The sequence below is a fragment of the Microtus pennsylvanicus genome, chromosome 9 (genome assembly GCF_037038515.1).
Source record: "Microtus pennsylvanicus isolate mMicPen1 chromosome 9, mMicPen1.hap1, whole genome shotgun sequence".
Taxonomy (NCBI): Eukaryota; Metazoa; Chordata; class Mammalia; order Rodentia; family Cricetidae; genus Microtus; species Microtus pennsylvanicus.
The window spans coordinates 11,951,335-11,971,470 of record NC_134587.1 but is presented as its reverse complement, the minus strand read 5'-3'; the positions used below and the strand labels follow the sequence as shown (position 1 = coordinate 11,971,470).

Sequence of the window (20,136 nt, the reverse complement as noted above, 5' to 3'; positions counted from 1 at the left end):
TAGCTATTGGCCATTCAGTTTTGTATTAAACCAATCAAAATGACACATCTTCACAGTGTACAAAAAGATTATTCCACAACAAACACCCTCTGCAAGCAGAGATACTGATGGCCTAGGCACTAGGCATGCACAACGGTGCACAGACATACATTCAGGTAAAACCCATACCTATAAAATAAAATAAAACGAAGTACTCCAACAAAAGCAACTTAGGGGGGAACGGGTTTATTTTAGCTCACAAATCCAGATTAGAGTCCAGCAGGTTACAACAGGGTAGTCGGGAACAGGAAGGGGCTGGTCACATCCACAGTCAGGAGCAGAGAGAGAACGAGCCCAGGTGAGCCAGGGCTCAGCTCATTGCTTCCACTCTTCCTCGGTTCAGGGTCCCAGCCTAGGAAATGGCACTGCCTGCCACAGGCAGCTCTGCTCACATCAGGTGACATAATCAAGACAAACTCCCAGACAACTGACAGTCTGGAGACACTTCCCAGGCAAGGCTAGATTGTGTCGAGCTGGCATGAAAACTGACATGTGTCTCAGCGATCTGCACCTCTAAGAAGAGCCTGAAAGTGACTTGACAGGGGCCACGCTTCCCCATCTTTGGAAAGGAAGAGAAACCAAAATTGTATCTCAGACATTAGTATGGGGAGAGGGATAAAAAAAAGGGGGGGGGGTTTGGAGAAAATATATTTGACCAAAACAAAAAACAATAAACCTTCATCCTAGGCTTGCAAGTTCCCTAAAAGCAAGGCACTCTGCTCCCTGCTGCTGACTGACAGAGAGGGGAGTTCGACTCTTTGGGAGTGCTTTACCACACCCGATAATAAAGAAGACAATTTTTCCACTTCTAAAAAAATGGACAGGTTACATTTCCCAAAACTATATGCCTTATATCAGTAATTCAAAGGGAATGTGGCTAGATGAAACAAGATCAAACAAACATGCATTTCAAGTTTTGAAACAACAAGGGTCGGCCATCCTTCAGGTCACTTCTGGGCACTTAGAATGTCCTCAGAGCCCAGCCAGCAGAGCATCAGGGCCGCAGACGCTCTTCTCATCGGCTCTGCAAAGAAGCCAACATCTCACCCTGGTTTCATACCTTACCACGACACACAGCTCAGTCACGAGAAAGGGGTGAACATGCTAACTTCAGCTCCTCTGAGTCCAGGGCAATGGCTTCTGGAACTTTCCCTGGACCCACACTCGGTGCATCGCCACCTGCTTTTTCCTGTTAACTTGCAAGCGATGATCGACCAGATTTTGCTTTTCATATAATCCAGCCTCGCAGAACATGCGGTGGATTTCCCCTTTGAGACAAAAGTAGATGTCAAAGATCTAACATGTGATAGGGGAGAGGGGAGGTAAGGACCAATAAGACACCATGGAGGACTGTTCATCCGAGTTGTTTATACCAAGAAGCACTACACAGCTGGGTGAAGAAAACCCACAAAACCAAGTGGGGCTCTCTTATGTACCCCATACGTTGCAAGTATGAACAGGCTTACAGGGCCAGCAAGATCAGGAGATTATTGTGAGTTGAGCTATGGCTGGAGCTTTCAGTATTTTAAAACGTGTCTCCTTCATGAGCCTTTGTTTTCCAACCCAAAATGACTTATTATACAAGGTTCTTTAAGTTTGGGGAACCCCGTGGCTGCAGAATCCACTTGGTGCTGTCAGAAGTACTTGTTTAAGTCAAGAAATTGACTAGCGAGAACTAATTTTCTTTAGACTTAGAAAAGTCCAATTTTCTCCCATGGCTGGGGCAGAATATCAATTCTTTCCATATCCAGGCTAACACTATCCCCAAACTGCACCCTGCACCGGCACTCTAGCGTAAGAGTGGAGCAAACGGCCCTTCAGAAGGGATTTTAGCTGGAAGATTAGGAGGCAGAGGCCATCTGCATGCTTTTCTGCAGAACCACTGTGAGCACCAGGGAATGAAGACAGTGGTGTCGCCCTGAGTCCTCGTGTTCACAGCGTCTGAGGACCTCCCTGCAAATGATTATCTGAGGAGTCTCACAGCTCCTCATTGACCTGGGTGATAGAGCAGCATACCGCATACCTTTCGTAAAGAAATAGGCTCTGGTACCATCTCCTCGGACATAAAAATTTTCAGATAAACAACGCCCTAAAAAATAATAATAATAAAGAAAAATTTGATAGTTCCTTAAAAAACAAGATAAACCAAAATAATTTGACATGAGATATTTTTATATTCTCAAAACACATTCAAATAACTGAGAACTGAGTATACCATTAGCTTTTAAAAGTTTATTTTTATTTATGTAAACATGTGTCTGTATATGGCTATACGCACATGTGTGTGGTTGCCTAACGACACCAGAAGAGGGGACTGGATCCCCGGAGCTGCAGTTATAGGTGAGCTGCCTGGTGTGGGTGCTGGTAACAAAACCTCTGTCTTCTTCAAGAGCACCTAACCACTGAGCAACCCCTCCAGCTTCTATTACCTTTTTTAAAACGCAGCTGAGCATTATCATATCTTCCAAGATCCCGAAATAATAGCATTCCCCCAGGCTTCAGCAGCCTGGACAGTCGGTCAACAACAGCTTGCATCCTTGGAAAACAAAGTGAGATAACCTGCATGGAAATGTTTTATATGCTAGGGCCAACCTTCCTGTATGAAATGTTTTATACGCTAGGGTCAACCTTCCTGTATGGAAACCTTTCATACGCTAGGGTCAACCTTCCTGGAGACAGAATAACAAGATCTCAATAAGCCAAAGAAATCATACATGTAACAGAAAAGCAAAAGAAAACAAACCACAAAAATAAACAAACAAAAACCTAAAAAACAAAATAAAACAAAAAACAAACCCAAAAACAAAGTATCCAAAGGAACTGAATTCAGACGTCTAGTGTTTCGAGAGCTAAACTGTAAGCGGAGACTGCTCGTTCATTTCCAGCCTCCCAAACCCAAATAATCACACAGAAACTATATTAATTATAACATTGACCAATGGCTCAAGCGTATTTCTAAGTAGCCCTTATATCTTAAATTAAGCTATTTTTATTATTTGTATTTTACCATGAGGCTCATGGTTTGTTACCTCTTACCTCTTGGGCAACTACATGGCATCTGCCTCCTTCAGCATCTACATGGTGTCTCTTTGAGTCCGCCTACTCTATGTGTCTCTTCCAGCCTGGCTATATTCTGTCCTGCCACAGGCCAAAGCAGCCTTATTCACTAACCAATAAAAGCAATACATATACAGAAGGACGTCCCACATCGCTGAACTCAGCTGGGAGCTTAAGAGCTTGACATCCTGTCAAAGCTGAACTGCAAACCACAAACCTGCGATCCCAGACTCTGGGGCTACAGCAGGAGGATCATGGGTTCCAGACCAGCCAAGGCTGGGGCCCAAGTACCAGGCGAGCCTCAGTCATACCGTGAGACCCTGTCTCAAACAAACTGAATAGACAACTCACCCACCCATCCACTAAGGTTTCAGCCATTAAATACAGTAGGAGACACAGGTTCATTTTCTGTGAAATAAAACAACATGCCAGAGCCACCCCAAATTTACATAGCTAAACACCTTTCCTCCATGTTAATTCATCTCCTGGATGGTCTGCCTTCCTGCCTGCCTCCCCACCTTCTTTCTGTGTGTGCATGTATAGTACTCATGAGAATGCACACACACGTCCACATATGTGTATAAGCCCACAGCTGACATTGTGCAGGGTCTCTCACCTAACAGCCACCTTGCTTTCAGGTCTTGTCTCTGCCTCCTGAATGCCATGACTATAGGCACATCTGTGGCTGTCTGGGTTTTCAGCTGGGTTCTGGGAATCTGAACTGGGTCCTCAGTCATTCTTGGCCTATTTCAACTGTACTCACATCCCAATTCCCAGCTCAATACCGAGAGGCTCTGTTTTATTCTTGTTAATTCCTCGTCCTGCTTCTGCAGCATGCAATCAAATATGACTCTTAAACCAAATCTTGATGTAGCTTTTGGGTTCTGCGTTCATGGTCTATGTTTTATGGGCCAGAAAGATTCGGGCCCTCTACCGATGCTGAGTGGCTGGCATTAGCTGCCCACAGAGCTCCACTGGACAGGACTCATGGAGCCCAGAGGGAATGACAATCGGGTACAGAACAATCGGTCACTGCCTGCTGACGTGGGGAAGGGAAATGGCAGCCTACACGGCAAGCCTTTGTTATCTCTTTTCTGTTTGTTTATTTGATGTTGGCTTTTAAGACAGGGTCTTACACTGTAGTCCAAGGTGGTCTGGAATTTGCATTAGTCCTTCTGCCTCAGCCTCCTGAGTGTTACACACTAAGCCACCACACCCAGATGTGCCTTTGCTTTATCTAAGCCAATTGAAGGTGCTGAGGTTTTCTTGTTTTGAAAAGACGAGGCTAGTTCAGATAATTTATAAATTCCTTTCATTTAGACAACATTCACGGCTGCCATGACGGTTCAGCTGGTAAAAGCATTTGCCACAAATGCTGGCAACTTGAGTTGGATCCCTCAGACCCATGTAAATATGGAAGGGGAGAACTAAAAATACAGAGTAATCCTCTGGTCTCCACATACATGCTGTGGAGCACACAGGACCACAGACACACAGACAGACAGACAGACAGACAGACAGACAGACAGACAGACAGACACACACACACACACACACACACATACACAGGCACATATATGTAATTTAAAAATCTTATAAAACGACATTTAGTGGATTAGTGGGTGAAATCCAGCTTCTATATTATTATAAAGCAGCCAGGAGGTGGTGGCGCACGCCTTTAATCCCAGCACTTTGGAGCCAGAGGCAGGCAAATCTCTGTGAGTTCAAGGCCAGCCAGGTCAGAGCTAGTTCCAGGACAGCCAGAGTAATACAGAGAAACCCTGTCTTGAAAAACAAAATAAGATTTAAAAAAACAGAAAGAAAGAAAAAGCAGAAAGGCAGAAAATAAAAGCTGCTATAAAATTAAGTCTGAACAGGGAGAAATGTGGCAGAAAGAGATCGCATGTTTAGGTGAAAAGCTCTTTTTAAAAACTGGAATATACGCTGAGGTATTCATGGCACTAACGTCCACACTACCAAGCTCCAGGAAGCACGCCGGCTTACTGGTAGCCTGAGTGAGACCCTGAGCTCAAGAAAAAGAAAAAGAAGCATAAATACACGAAGGGAAAATGATTTTCTCTTTCATCTCAGGTCATTCTCATGCCGTGCTTACATCCTTGCTCTCTGACAATAAAAAAAAAATGTAAGTCTTAAAGAATATAGTTTCAAGGTAAATGTATTATGTACAGAGCAAAATATCTGGAATTATTAGTAAAAAAAGAATGACATAAAAATGCAGGGAAAACAAACGATGCGCCCCACTCTGCAGCCACGGTGTAAAGCCTCACCTAACAGGGGCGTCTGTGCAGAGGGCAGGAGTAGGGGCTGCTCTCCTGACACTCCACGTCCTCTCAGGCTCCTGGGGACCACGGTGGGACCACACTGGGGACGCAGCAGAGAAGAGGAACAGGACAAAGCCCGCCTTGGTTGCTTTCCCTGGTGCTGTGATAACACACTTTGACAGGAGCAACTTCAGAGAGAGAGGGTTTATTCTGGATCATAGTGCAGGTTACAGACTACCATGGGGAAATCAAGGAGTCAGGAGCTTGACACGCTTGGTCACACCCTGTCCAGTCAGAAAGCAGAGAACCATGAAGCACGCTAACGCTCAGCTCGCTGTCTTACATAGTCTGGAATTCACTGGCCACAGCCCCTCCCATGGTAAGACGGGCCACTCCATGTAACCACATATGATGTATATGGTGCTGGAGATCAAACCAGGGGCTCTGCATGCTAGGCACTTTCCTGACAGGGCTACATTTCAGCCTTGGGGTTTTGGTTCTTTTTGAAGCAGAGTCACAAAATACTGCATTCTGGAGCATAAATGGTCATTAGTTCTCTTCTTCTTCTTAGTTTTCTTCATTCGAGGCAGAGCCTCACCTACTCCAGGATGGCCTCAAACTCACTTAAACTCATGATCTTTTTACCTCTACCTCATGAAAGCTGGGACGACTAACACTTGCCACCACCCCCTCCTGGGTAATTCTAGATTCTGTCAAGTTTACAATTGATATTAATCATCACGGCTCTGCTTTTTTTTTTTTTTTTTTTTTGAGACAAGCTCTCACTATCCTGGACTGGCCTAGAACTCACAGAGCTCCACCTGCCTCTCCACGTGCTGGGATGCCCAACCCTTTCTTTCTTTTGTGCACTTCAGTTGATTGCTGTCCTTACCTGGCGCTGGGCAGAGCAAGAGGAAAGGAAAAGAGATAAAAACAGACAGACAACAAAAACTCCCCAGTTTGAGGACTCCCCGCTCTGCTTTCATTTCCAGGAAGTCTCTTACATTTTCCTTTATTCAGTGACAGAAAGGCAGCTCTCTTCTGTAGTCTCCTAGGAGTTACTTCCATCTAAGCTGCCACCCCCAGACTCAGGATCTAGCTGAATTACTGCCATTTCTTTGTGTCTGCTGCCAATGAGTTGCTCTTCTAGAATGCTCGTGGATGCACACTCACAGTTACAGTCCATAGTGACCCTGAAGACACTGCTGAAGACAATTTATTTTTATTGCCTCTCTTCGATTGGCTCACCTTACTATTATTTAGTTAAAATGCCTCAAGGTGCTGTTTCTTTGTGTTGTCCAGGTTGGTCTCAAACACCCGGGGCCCAGTGCCTTGTGCCTTAATCACCCGAGTAGCTGGCCCACAGGCACACACGGCTACACCCAGATCATTCTAACTTATTTTTAGATCATTTTCATATAGGCAAAAAAGTTGTGCTGACATGATACATTTGAATTTTATATTAAACAGAGTGAATGCTTTATTATAAAGGTAAGCATCCTAAGATATCTATTTCTCCTTATTAACATTCCATTCAAATCATGATAAAATATATTATCAGAACAAATCTCAAATAGTCTTTCTACAGTCTTATTTAGAATCTATGCATTTCCTGTTTTAAGGACCCGCAAGAAATCTGGTTCTTCATCACCTACATCATCCTTCTAATTATTCCTCCACAGAAGCAACCCCAGCGCAGGCACTTGGGCTACTCCGCAACTGTGCCAACAGATGAGCACATGATCAGGAAAGAAAGACACTGCGGAACTCGAGAGGGAACCTAATCTATGCATCAGGTATAAATATAACTTCCTTTCTGATTGATTTGGGAATCAAATTTTCCCTCACTAAGTAATAAAGTGCTCTTCTACGGATGGGAACTGAAAAGCCAGCAAGGGGCCTAGCAGCTTAGCATGTAGGACTCACGTTTCTGTGGGAAGGGATTGCATTATCACGCAAAAGGGATCGGACGCAGATGTGCCCTCTTCTCGGGGGCTGTGAAACCTCATAAAAGTACAAGTCCTGTGGTGGACATGGTGGGACAGGTAATCTCAGCAGTGGGGAAGTTGAGGCAGGAGGGTCACTAGGAGTTTGAGATCAGTCTGGACTGGATAGAGAGTTCAAGGTCAGCATAGGCTACACAGGCTAAATCAAAAATGAAAACCAACATCATATATACATAAGAACCTAAGTCATACTCAGGGGATCAGGGACACTCAGTAGAAGATCACATGTCGACACGCACAAGATCGCAAGGTTAATTCACAGTGACACGCTCACACACACAAACCCATGCCCATACAAATGAATCACTCGAGAGGATGCCACGTCAAAGATGTTTGTTTCTGATCTCCCGTACAATCTCCCTCCTGGGAGTCTATCAGGCTGCTCTGCATCTGTAATTTCCTTGAAGCGCTGTCACTTCTAATAGGTATGTGTCTCTCCGGAATGTGCTCGCTTCATTCCGACAGCGACAGAAAGCTCGCTAATGAAGCATCTGACCGGTTCCCTTCTTAAAAGTGTAAAGGCAGGAGAAGCTGCATTTAAAAGGCTGCATGTTAAACACAACGGAGTTCGCTAGATAATAAATTCAGGGATTGTCATGTTTGCTTTGCTAGTTCTAAGAGCCACGGCCGAGAAAGGAGCTTTCCACGCCAGCTTTGCCCTTTCGTCTCCCTTTACCTGTCAGGGTGAATAGAAGAGAGCACAAAGACGAGGAGAACGACGTCCAGGATCCCGTCTGGGAAAGGGTAGGCCAAGCCGTCATCGCACACATCGTGGAGGAAGGCACAACAGTGGGCCTCACTGTAGGACGCATGCGACTGTCACGGCGGAGGAACAAACGGCACGAGTTAGCGGGCCTCCAGAGGGGTTTTGGTTTGTTTTTTCCTTATCTTTTTTATCTTTTTTAAAATAAAGGCTATTTTTAAAAAAAAAAATCCTTTCTTGGACCAGTGAGATGGCCTGGTTGGTAGAGGTGCTTGTTCCTGGGACTCACATGGTGGAGAGAGAACTGACCCCCCAAACTGTTCTCTCGTCTTCACATCAGTCCCTGACATGTATGTTCTCTCCCCACAAAATAAATACATGTAATAAACAATTTTTTTTCTCTCTCAGGCATCTCTTCTCTGTGAACTTGAATAAGCTTCGTTCCTGGTTCAGTACTCTATAACTTATTTCAAGCTGCCCTAAAACAACAAAAACAAAGCCAGATGGTGTTTGATCCCAGCACTCGGGAGGCAGAGGCAGGTGGATCTCTGTGAGTTCAAGACCACCCAGGGCTACAGGAGATTGACTCTGTCTAAAAGAGAAACAGAGCTCACACAAGGTGATCCCAGCACTTGGGATCCCACGCCTTTAATCCCAGCACTAGGGAGGTGGAGACGGGAGTGATAGGGCTGGGAGGAGACCGAGGCTCAGTGCAGTCTGAGGACTGTAGAGGCGGGACCTCCCCTTCAGTCTGAGGAGTCGGCAGAGGTAAAAGGCTCTCTAGTGGCTGGCTGCACTCATCTCTCAGCTTTCACCCCTTACATCTGACTCTGGGTTTTCATTATTAACACCAGTCAGAGCCCTGCTACAGTCACACAGCTCTACTACTGAAATCCGCTCTCTTGCGCTCTGAGATGGGATGCTGTGCGAGGCAGTTGAGTAAGGCTATTTGTAGACAGCATTGGGTGAAACTCACTCCACAGGATCTGTCTATGGAATCAGCAGCAGAAGGAGAGACATCAAACCCCATGTTATCCTGGGAAATGTGATTACTGGTATATTTGCCTTCTCCTCTATGCATTGTTTTGAGAAATGTCTGTAATAAACACTATTATTGTCCAAAACTAACTTTCAGCATTAGCTATTTTTTTTTTTTTTTGAGACAGGATTTCTCTGAGTAGCCCTGGCTGTCCTGGAACTCACTATGTAGACCAGGCTGGCTTCAAACTCAGAGATCTACCTTGGCCTCTTAAGCACAGGGATTAAAAGTGTGTTCTATCACCTGGCCCAGCCAGTGTTAACTTTTGAAAGTTTTACTTAAATGTTTAGCACACTTTTTTGTGGTTTGTTTGTAGCTACGTGTTTGTGTGTACAGTAATCCACGTGTGTGAAGGTAGACGCGTGTGTATGGAGGTCACTGAACAACCTCAGCTGTCTTTCCTCAAGTTCAGTTCACCTGAGTTTGGAGACAGGGTCTTCCCTGACCTGGTACTGGTCTAACAGGCTAGGCTGGTTGGCCATGAACTCAGGGCTCTGTCTGTGTCTGCCGGCCCAGGGCTGGGATCACAAGCATGGTCAATACACCCAGCCTTTTCCGTCTGAGGAGCTGAACTCAGGTCCTCGGCTCACAAGGCGAGTACTCTTCTGACAGAGCCATCTCCCTGCATTCTATGTGACAGAATTTCCTTCCGTTCACTGCTGACTCTTCATCCTAAGGAAGGCTAACCAGCATTCACGGTTTGTTCAGGAAGCCCGGGATCCCAAAGCTTTCCTCACAGTTTCTTAGATTTTCTTAGTTCAAGAATGTCAATCTAACAAGTGCCTACTATGTGCTAGACTATATTTGTAAGCTGTTAGAGACACGCATGAGTGATAGCTTCTTCTTGGAGGTTTAACTAAAACATGGGGTAGGTAGGTGGTTGTTAAAATCTTGACTAATATTACCGGTATCCTTTGAACTTATTCATGAACATGGACTGGATTTAAAAAGATTTTTATGATTAATTCTGTACATATGTGTGTGGGTTTGTGCATGAGGTGAGAAGGCATTGACTCCCAGGAGCTAGGTCTAGGTGGCTGCGAGTCACATCGAATGTGCCCCGGGAACCAAACTCAGCTCTGCCGCAGAAGCAGTGTGTGCTCTTACCCACTGAGCATCTATCTAGCTAGGACACCTCTCCAGGTTAAAAACAAGGCATTCTATATAGGTAATATACTTTAACATCAGTTGAAATAGCTTCCAGAAAGCGCAAAAGCCCAGCTAAACATCATCACAGATGCACCTGATGCAGAAATATTTCAGAAGAATCAACCACCTCAGAAGTCAACAGATCTTTTAAAAAAATTTTTAAATTTATTTTTATGTGTATATGTGTTTTGCCTGCATGCATGCCTGTGTCTGATGCCTTTAGAGGCCAGAAGAGGACATCAGATCTCATTATAGATGGCAGTGAGCCACCATGTGAGAGCTGGGGATTGAACCTGGGTCCTCTAGAAGGGCAGCAAGTGTTCTTAACCACTGAGCCGTCTCTCTAGGCCCCAATTTAGACATTTTAAATGTATTTATTTATTCTATGTGTCTATATTTAGGCACCATGTGCCTGCCTGATGCTCACAGAGTTGAGAAGCAGGTTTTAGACCCTTGGAAATGGAGTAAGAGATAGTTGTGAGCCCCGTACAGGTGCTGTGGATTGAATCCAGGCCCTTTGGAAGACCAATCAGCATTCGTAACTGTTAAACCAAGCTCTTCAGGCTTCTTGAGTTAGAACTTTTAAAAGTCTCTATTTATTTATTCATTTATCTAGTTTTTGGGTTTGTTTTGCTTTCTGAGACAGGATCTCACTAAATAGCTTTGGCTGTCTGTCCTGGAATTCACTCTGTAGACCAGGCTAGCCTTGAACTCACAGAAATTTATCTGCTTCTGCCTCCCAAATGTTGGGATTAAAGGTGTGTGCCAGTACACCATCACCTGGCTCTCTCTTTATTTTTAATTTATGTGTATATACATGCTTGTGTGTATTTGTGTGCATGAGTGTTTGCTATCCTTTTCAATTGCCCTTTATCTTGTGTTTATGTCTCTCATTGAACTTGGAGCTCAGGGATTTGTCTAGGTTGGCAAGCCAGAAGTTCAAGGATCTTCCTGTCTCTGGCTCCCCTGTGCTGGAATTACAGGTTCACGCTGCCATGCCCAGACTTTTTAATGGTGGTGCTGGATCTGAACTCAGGTCTTCCTGCTTGCATGATGAGCACTCTCCTGACAGCCACCCCCTCAGCCCATGCCTCTCTTTCAAGACTATATAAGTCATACCTTTACAAGCTCCACCGCTTCAGAGGCGAAATCACAGCAATAAAGAAAGGATCCTGGAATGTTCCTATGTAAATGAAAAAGACATTTAGGTTCAGAGTCAGACATGTTCAAACTAGAGAAGGTGTGACAAGCTCTTACCACTACCGGGTAACTTTGAAATTCCCATCCTGTGCTGAAGGGCACCTGCCTACCTCTGAGGCTATGCTCATGCTCACATGGGAATTTCTAAGCCCACCCTCCCACCTGTTCCTCACCCCCAAGGCCCGGCATGCCCAGCTCTGCCTTCTCCAAGCCCCTCATTCTTCCTTTATTTGCAACTTGTTTGGTTTTGAACCTTTCCAAACAGGTGCTCAATTGCTCTGGCAGGGCAGAAGCACATACAGCATTATCACGGGAATACATGCAATCTCTAAAAGGGAATCAAACTCTAATACACAAATTCTTGGATAGTTAAGATTCTTGGATATTATACACACATAATTAATCTGCTCCGCAGCTCTGGGATTTGCACTCAACTTAAGATTGGTCCAAACAAGTAGAAGTAGAACAGACAGGACTTGATTGTGAAAAGTTAACCAGCACTAAATCAAAGCAAAAGACTGCAGTGCTTGATTCTGTTTTGTTTGTCATCTGTCCCCTATGAAAATGATGCGGTGCTGAGCACAGGGGCACCAGACCCTCTGCTCGCAGCACTTGGGTGGCTGAGGCAAGAAGATTCGATGCTCAAGGCCAGTTTGGGCCACAGAGTGAGCTTCTGTCTCAAAAACAGAAAGGAAGAAGTACGTAAGAACATCTTAGTACTTTACTCCAGCATATACTCTGTACTCCGCTATGAAACTCAGGTAACTGTGGCCTGTGAACTATTGAGTGCTGGACGCCCACGAATGTGCTCCGTTAGCACTCACGCACGAGTGCTCTGTGCCTGAGGATGAGAGGCCCCTGGAAGCAGGCTGCCCTGGGCCTAACACTTGGCTCCACCACTACTAAGTGATGTGTCTGGAGGACGGTTTCTTGATCTGTCTGTAACTCTGTTCCTTCATCTTTAATAGAGACAAGTGTGGTGTTTAAGGTAGTTATGAGGGCTGAATGGATCCACATGGTAAGGTTCTAAAAGACTCATGGCTCAGAAAAACAAGCACTCAACAGATCTCAGCCATTATTACAGCTGTTATTGCTATTATTATTATTGTTATTGTTATTCTGAAACCTGCTTCTGACTCCCAGGAACTTAAAACTCAGATGACCCTCTAAAAATGTCTATATCCTTCAGTGTCTTTCTGGACTCTAGCTCAGCTAATGCCTGTGAGAGGGCTGCCATCCACCTTTGAGTAGTTACGGAACACCTACTGAACCCAGAAGAGTCCAGCAGCTAAAGGAAAGTGTGTGCCATGTGTCCTATCAAGGTGCCAGCTGACCTCTGAGATGGAATTCACTGCATCAGCATCCCATGCTGCAGTTTTGTACCCAATGACCTTCAAGAGCCTTTGTGTCAAGTCAGCTGACCGCCCTGGCTCTTCTCCCACGGGTACACACGTCAGTACCACACCACACCAGCAGCACTGTCTGGGAGGAGGTTAAGAAGCAAACGATCCTTGGAGAATGATCTGACCCTCGATTCCAACGGTCTAATTATGGTGAAATATTCGGAAAGGGTAACACATTAATCCTGGGGGTGGGGAGCTTAATTCTCCCTCTGGAAGGCTGGACACTCTTGGGCTTTTAAAGATGAATTATTCCCCGGGTTAATAAGCACACCTGTAACCCCAATAATGGGCGATAAAGACAGGAGAATCTTGTTTGAGGCCAGTCTGATGAATATAGCGAGACCTTGTTGGATGAGGAGGAAAAAAAGGAAAATGAGGAGGTGGGGAAGAGGAAGGGAAGGGGTGCAGAAGAGGTAGGAACTTAGAGCTTTCCATTAGGAGTTAACTGAAAAGAGAGCTGAGGTCAGGTGTGGTGGCACATGCCTTTAGTTCCAGCACTTAGGAGGCACATGCAGGCCTGGTTTATAAAGTGAGGACATCCAGGGCTATGCCGAGAGACCTTGCCTCAAAAAAAAAAAAAAACAGGAAAAAGAAAAGAAAAGAGAGAGAAATGAAAGCACAACTAACTAATACAGAACTAATAATCAATATCTAACGACCTCTTGCTATGTCATACTGTTAGGTTACCTGGAATATACAAAATAGAGAAACAAGAAATTTAAAAACAACGTGCTTAGTAATAACTTGGGAACAGCCATAGAGTAACACAACCACTCGCCAGCACGGGGTCATGAGGTCACGAGGGTGGAGAGACCTGGTCATATGCAACAGAAGAGAAGCAGGGAAACGGAAGACAAGAAAGTAAGGATGAGGAGTAAGGCCATGCTCATTCGCCAGCGCCTCCCATGCCCAGCCACAGCAGCTGCCAATAGATAACAATGGGGAGGCTCCGTCTGTTCCATAGCCAGATGTTCTGAAGATGCATCCTGGATCCTGAAGCGGCATTATGTTTGGCATTATGCTAAAAATTGTTGAATCGAGGTGGTGGGTTCACAGAAACTCACTGTACTGCTCTTTGCTTTCCAAAATGCTTTTACATAGTTGTAATTGAAAGATAAAAAGATCATAGGTTAAAGAATGTGTATGCAGACTGCACAGTAGCTATGCGAGCGACAGGGACCCACACCGCCTCCTGTCGCGAGTGTTTGGAAATGCACTTATGCTGATTTTAGTGGGGAAATAACGTGAGAGGTATCGTGCAAACTTAGAGAGAGAACTGGAGAGACCAGAGGAGGCAAAAGGTAGAGAGAGTTTGCAAGGTGGCCTCATCACAAGAACACCAAAACACTCAGGCGAGACTGACGGTGGCCTCAAAGGGCAGGAAGGAGGACATTTGTGTTGTCCCCATCTATTTCTGCTTTCCCGCTTGTGGTCAGCACTACCACTGCAGATGACTTGAGTCCAGGCACAGAGATCTGACGTGTGAAGGGTGTGTGTGTGGGGGGGTGTTGCTCCAGCAACGCTGATACCACAGTATGAGGAGTGAGGTGTGTGCTCCAATCCCAGTTCTCTGTGTAAGGTGCCATCTGGTATCCAGGAAGAGCACACCACATCTGACGCTAAGCAAAGCACAGCTTGGTGGAAGGATGAGATCTCTTGCTCTTTTCTCATTCTGCCGTCTACGTAAACACGAGTTTAAAAACGACTTCAAACCCGTGGCTACGGAATGCTTTTTCGAAATGTTCCCCAGTTCATGTGATGTTAGTCACTAAGAACGTGTCGTTTGAAACTTGCTTTAGTCATGGTTTATCTGGGAATTCGGAATTCTTGGCATAGGTACCACAAAGTATTTCCAGAATTTTTCAACATCCCACAAATATGTAAGATTTTTGTAGGGGAAACACTTAAAACTCACCGCAAGGTGTTCAGGATTGGAAAAACACAATTTCCAGCACCACAGCCAACCTAAAATTGAAAATAAACAAATGTGAATGCATTACGTTTCACTCCCAATATTGGGTTTTCTATTTAAAAAAAAATAACTACTGAATTTCTGGGTATGGCAGGACTTGTGAAGCCCCAAACCATCAAAGTTTGGCTGTGGAGATCGTCACAATTTTGAACTAACCAAAGCCTCCCAACTAAACGAATATGTGCACAACGCACTGCAGACGGCACAGCAGCGAATAAAGCATTTGCGTTTGCAGGTAGCCATGGTAAAAAGCAGGACTCATACAATAGACAAGCAAAGGGAAGGAGTGGGCAGAGGACAGCTAGCATGTGACGTCTCAATGTCTGAAGAGCCATGAGCGTACTGAGTGGTGGAAAAGGGATAAACAAACGCAGGCTCTGGAGCTTTTGGAAGCCCGGGAGGCTGCGGCAAGAAGTCTGGGCTATAGGGTGAGTCCGAAGCCAGCCTGGGAAACTTAGTGAGACCCTGCCTCAAAATGGGCTGGGATGTGGAAAACTCTTGTCTATAGTTTAAGTTCAAACCCTCATACAAGTGAGCAAGAGAGAGAAGGCTGGTCTTAAACACATATGATACTCTTGTTTCTGTCTCCTGAGTGCTGAGACTGTGGGCACATGTTTCCACGTCTGGTTGTATTAGTATAGCTTCTTAGGAAGCAGTTTGGGAGTCTGTTTCAAGAGCTCTAAAAGTTTCCAAATACTGTAAACTAGTGAATTTAACCCAAGATGGGAAAAGAAAATGGAGGCAAAGACATGTGCTGAGAAAATAATCCATGCCAGTTGTATGACAACAGGGGAGCAAAATTATGCTGTCTCTCTTCTGTGCTCTTGTAAATCCTCTGTAATCAGCAACTATTACCCGTAGAATCAGAAAGATGGGGTTTCAGCTCAAAAATGGGAAACCACTATCTACACTAGATTACAGAAAACTAAACATCTCACTTATTTTTATTTCACTTCAGAAGGGGTGTGTGTGTGTGTGAGAGAGAGAGAGAGAGAGAGAGAGAGAGAGAGAGAGAGAGAGAGAGAGAGAGAGTGAGAGAGAGAAAAGAGAAGAGAAGAGAAGAGAAGAGAAGAGAAGAGAAGAGAAGAGAAGAGAAGAAAAAAGAGTGAATATTAAGACCAAAAGTCTATCGGAACTTAAGACCTGCCTCCAAGTTAGAAAATACAGCAAATTAAAGGTGGGGGGGGGGTAGGGAATAAGTAACACAAATAAAATAAAAGCCACAAACTTTGACTGATTAAAGATGTGAGTCCCAAGTACTGCTTATATGTGTAAGCACACTGAGCATCTGGTTAGGTCTGGTCTTCCACCTGGGCAGTCTGGACCATTCATAAAACAGTGTGGGGCGCACACTCCATCACCTCTTGGATGTCTTGTCCCCTGGACACAGTACCTCCAGTATTCGGAAAGTGGCCTTGCTACCAGGAAAGCGCTCTGTCTTCCCAGGCCCTTCGCTGTGTTCTTCCAAGTCTTGGTTGGGAAAGTTAGATCTTTCTTCGCCCCAAGGGGCTGATGAGACGTGGCTCTTTTGACAATCCATTTCCATTCTCTGCTTACTTGAGAAGTTACTTCCGACTTGATCCCAGGATGATTCTTCCACTTTCTCTTTAGAGTTTTGATCAACTGGAAGAATTTCAGGAAATTCCCTTAACAGCCAGTTGCGATTCTTGAAAAATTTATTCTTATGGGTCTGGTAAAATGTGTCCCAGTATTTATTAGCATCACGTTCAAACTTAACTGAAACAGAGAGGAAAAAAAAATCCATTTACTATGAACGATATTTACTATTGGCTGCTATTTTGGTAACTAAATACCTTTAATAATTAAATATTTAAGCCAAGTGTGGTGGAACACACCTCTAATCCCAGCACTTGGGAAGGCAAGGCGGGCAGGTCTTTCCATTCAAGGCCAGCCTGGTCTACAGAGTGAGTTCCAGGACAGTTGGAGCAGGTGTGGCCTTACTGAAGTGTGTCTCTAGCAGTGGGCTTTGAGGTTTCAGAAGCTCAAGCCAGGCCCAGTGGCTGGCTCTCTCTTCCTGCTGCCTGCTGATCCAGAAATAGAACTCTTGGCTTTCTTTCCAGCACCATGTCTGCTTGCATGCCACCATACTTCCCGCCATGATAATAATGGAGTAAACCTCTGAACTGCAAGCCAGCCCCAGTGAAATGTTCTCCTTGACAAGAGCCGCCATGGTCGTGGTGTCTCTTCACAACAGAACACTAAGACACACACACTTATCAATAACTGGATTTCCAATTCAGTCACTTTGATATTATTATCATCATCATAATTTTACTTACTGGATATACGGCTAAAATACAAAAGCGCATTTAATTTTCTTCAAAAGATCAATATGTAATATATTTAATTCTACTTTTAAAATCTATTTTCCTGTCAATAGTTGGCCATTCCATTTTGTGAGGAATAGAAACTTTGAGAATTATTTTTTGAAGCCAAGCTTTGAATCTGTCTGTCTATCTATCTACCTATTTGTCTACCTATTTGTCTATCTATCTGTCTATCTATCGATTATATGTCTATCTTATATATGTATATGTGTATTATATGCACATATGTGTATGTATGTATGTATGTGTGTATGTATGTATGTATGTATGTATGTATACATATTTGAGACAGGATCTCTCTGTGCAGCTTTGGCTAGGCTGGAACTTGTTATGTAGACCAGGCTGGTCTCAAACCCACAGAGATTCCCCTGTGAAGTACTGACACTAAAGGCATGTACTACCATACCTGGCCTAACAATAGTATTTTTTTTGTTTTGTTTTGTTTTGTTTTTCGAGACAGGGTTTCTCTGTGGTTTTTGGAGCCTGTCCTGGAACTAGCTCTTGTAGACCAGGCTGGTCTCGAACTCACAGAGATCCGCCTGCCTCTGCCTCCCGAGTGCTGGGATTAAAGGCGTGCGCCACCACCGCCCGGCTTAACAATAGTATTTTTAATCAAGCTATTTGTGTGTGCCTTTCTATTTTCTTGGAGAAAGAACTCCGTCCCAGTCTGTCTCGACAAAGGTACAGACAGGCAATAAGAAAAGAATGCGGGCATTATAAACGACATAACTTTAGAGCAAGAGGGGTCGATGAGACAGTTTACTCCCACTGCCTTCCTGGTTCTACATCTGAAGAAAGGAACTGAAACTCCTTGTGGAGGCCATCCTGTAACTTCACCCCCCCCACACCCTCAAATCCAGAGGCATCTCTTTCTGTTGCTGTCTCCCAATGGAAGTCTCTAAGCGAATTCCTGATGCTCTTGGTGATGTCTTCCCTGGGTTAGGGGGCAACAGCTATGTCAACGGTCTCAGGACTCCAGGCATTTCTTAGTCTTCTGCTCCTTCCCATCTCTACCTTGCACTGACAAAGTGATTTAAACCACGTATAGTAACACAGGGCTGTAATTCCAACACTTGGGAGGCTGAGGCAGGAGAATCTCAAGTTAGAGCTAGCCTGAAATACAAAGAGAATTTGAAGCCAGCCTGGGCTATATCAAAAAACTCTTGCCTCAAATAAATCATGGTAGCACAAATTTTTTTTTTTTTTTTTTTTTTTTTTTTTTTTTTTTTTGTTTTTCGAGACAGGGTTTCTCTGTGGTTTTGGAGCCTGTCCTGGAACTAGCTCTTGTAGACCAGGCTGGTCTCGAACTCACAGAGATCCGCCTGCCTCTGCCTCCCGAGTGCTGGGATTAAAGGCGTGCGCCACCACCGCCCGGCTGGTAGCACAAATTTTTAAGCTTAGCACTTGTGACAAGGAAGAAGGTTCACAAGTTCAAACAAAAACTCAAATAACTTGCTCACTCTATCTTTTATTGAACAACCATTTCTTAACTCCAATTATGTAATAAGGTTAATCCTTAGTCTTAATCCATGGATTAAGAATTACTTTTACCCTAGTAGGCAGACTCATTGACAGTTTAAAAGTACTTTCAAAGTCCGCAAAAGCTTCCTAATGGGAATGTAACGATTCCCAAGGTTCAGCTGGAGAAAAGTAAGGTACAGGGCAGAACGAATCTTATGCCATTCGCTAGAAGGAAGGAGGAGAAGAAAACTGCATGTGTATGCAAACAAGCAGGCACATGTTCTCAGGTACTTACTAGGATAGGTACAAAACAGCACCAGGCACGGTGGCTCATGCCTGTAATCCCAGGACTGGGGAGGCTGAGGCAGAGGACTGTTAAGAGTTCAAGGTAAGCCTGGGACACTGTCACAAACAAACAACAACAAAACCAAACAAGCAGATTTTAAAAACCTGCAGTTTAATGGAGAATTTTTGTTAGTTTTGATTCATGGGAATTTACCATTGATTCCAAAATTATGCTAAGCCACAAATAAAAATAATGGACCCCTTTCATTCATAATTTCAAAGAGATTCAACCTACGAGTCATGTGGCTGCCAACAGTCTCCTTCACTGTCCTGAAGTGAGGTTTTCCTTCATTTTTATCTGCATAGCCTGGTCCCACAGGCCTTCACTCATCCAGGCTCATGCTTCCTGGGTACACTCTGGCAGCAGAAAAAAGGTCTGAGAAATGGCAGTGGGCCCTATGTATAAGGGACGTGTGTTTGTGAGTCTAAACCGTCATCTCATCTGCATTAGCCAAAGGCAGCCTACTTATGCTTAGTCCAAAAGTGCATACTGATCTGGAAGCTAGCTCTGTGTTCACTTTCAACAACTAAGGTGCACCTGTGCACTGGGCAAGCAAACAAAAACAACATTCTGAAAATCAGACGTGGGAGGAAATAGAGAACTTCCCGATTTCCCAAGGGATTTCTTATGGCTTACTGTCTTCCTCTGTTTTAAAAACTTTCTTTGTAACTCATTCTGCGTATATAGATTTTGTATCTAAGAAAAAGCATCCCAAATACTTATATTTAAAGGTAATAAGACCGAAATTTAGTCAAATCTCTGGGACTAGGTTTTCCAACATAAAGCTATTTACAAGGTGAATTTGAGACGAATCACCACTAACTAGAATTTAATACTACATTGTGGCTAATCTCAAGATGTATTCCCCTAAGAATTAACGAGGGTGGAGTAGGGAATTCAGGAGAGTAATGTGACAAAAATATGAGCAAGCAGTTCTACTTATTACAGGAAAGAAGCGGCAGCTTACTCAAATCACAGTCTGGAAATGAGCGCATAAACTACGCAGGCCTAAACAGGGCAGACCCATGTAGCACCCAGAACATACAGGATAACAAGAAGAAAAACACTCACACACCAGCCAAGACACTGGCGGCAACTCTGACATTTAGTTTATACTCATTAGTAGTGGAT

The 20,136-nt window shown here is 44.3% G+C and overlaps 1 protein-coding gene across 4 annotated transcripts in view; it reads right to left on the bottom strand.

Moving 5' to 3' along the window:
• Positions 1-209: 209 nt before the first annotated feature.
• The window catches only part of Mettl8 (methyltransferase 8, tRNA N3-cytidine), a 70,197-nt gene continuing 50,270 nt past the window's right edge, over positions 210-20,136 (bottom strand). Inside the window, exons 4-10 of one of the 4 annotated variants that reach the window (XM_075984928.1) lie at positions 16,244-16,587; positions 14,794-14,843; positions 11,395-11,458; positions 8,061-8,200; positions 2,469-2,575; positions 2,063-2,128; positions 210-1,307 (exon numbers count right to left, since the gene is read on the bottom strand). In XM_075984928.1, coding sequence (XP_075841043.1) covers positions 1,150-1,307; positions 2,063-2,128; positions 2,469-2,575; positions 8,061-8,200; positions 11,395-11,458; positions 14,794-14,843; positions 16,244-16,587 — 929 coding nt within the window. In that variant the 3' untranslated portion in view covers positions 210-1,149. Of the gene's footprint in view, positions 1,308-2,062; positions 2,129-2,468; positions 2,576-5,198; positions 7,916-8,060; positions 8,201-11,394; positions 11,459-14,793; positions 14,844-16,243; positions 16,588-20,136 lie in introns of those variants that run through there. The other 3 variants (XR_012911774.1, XM_075984929.1, XM_075984930.1) reach the window with 3 other exon arrangements.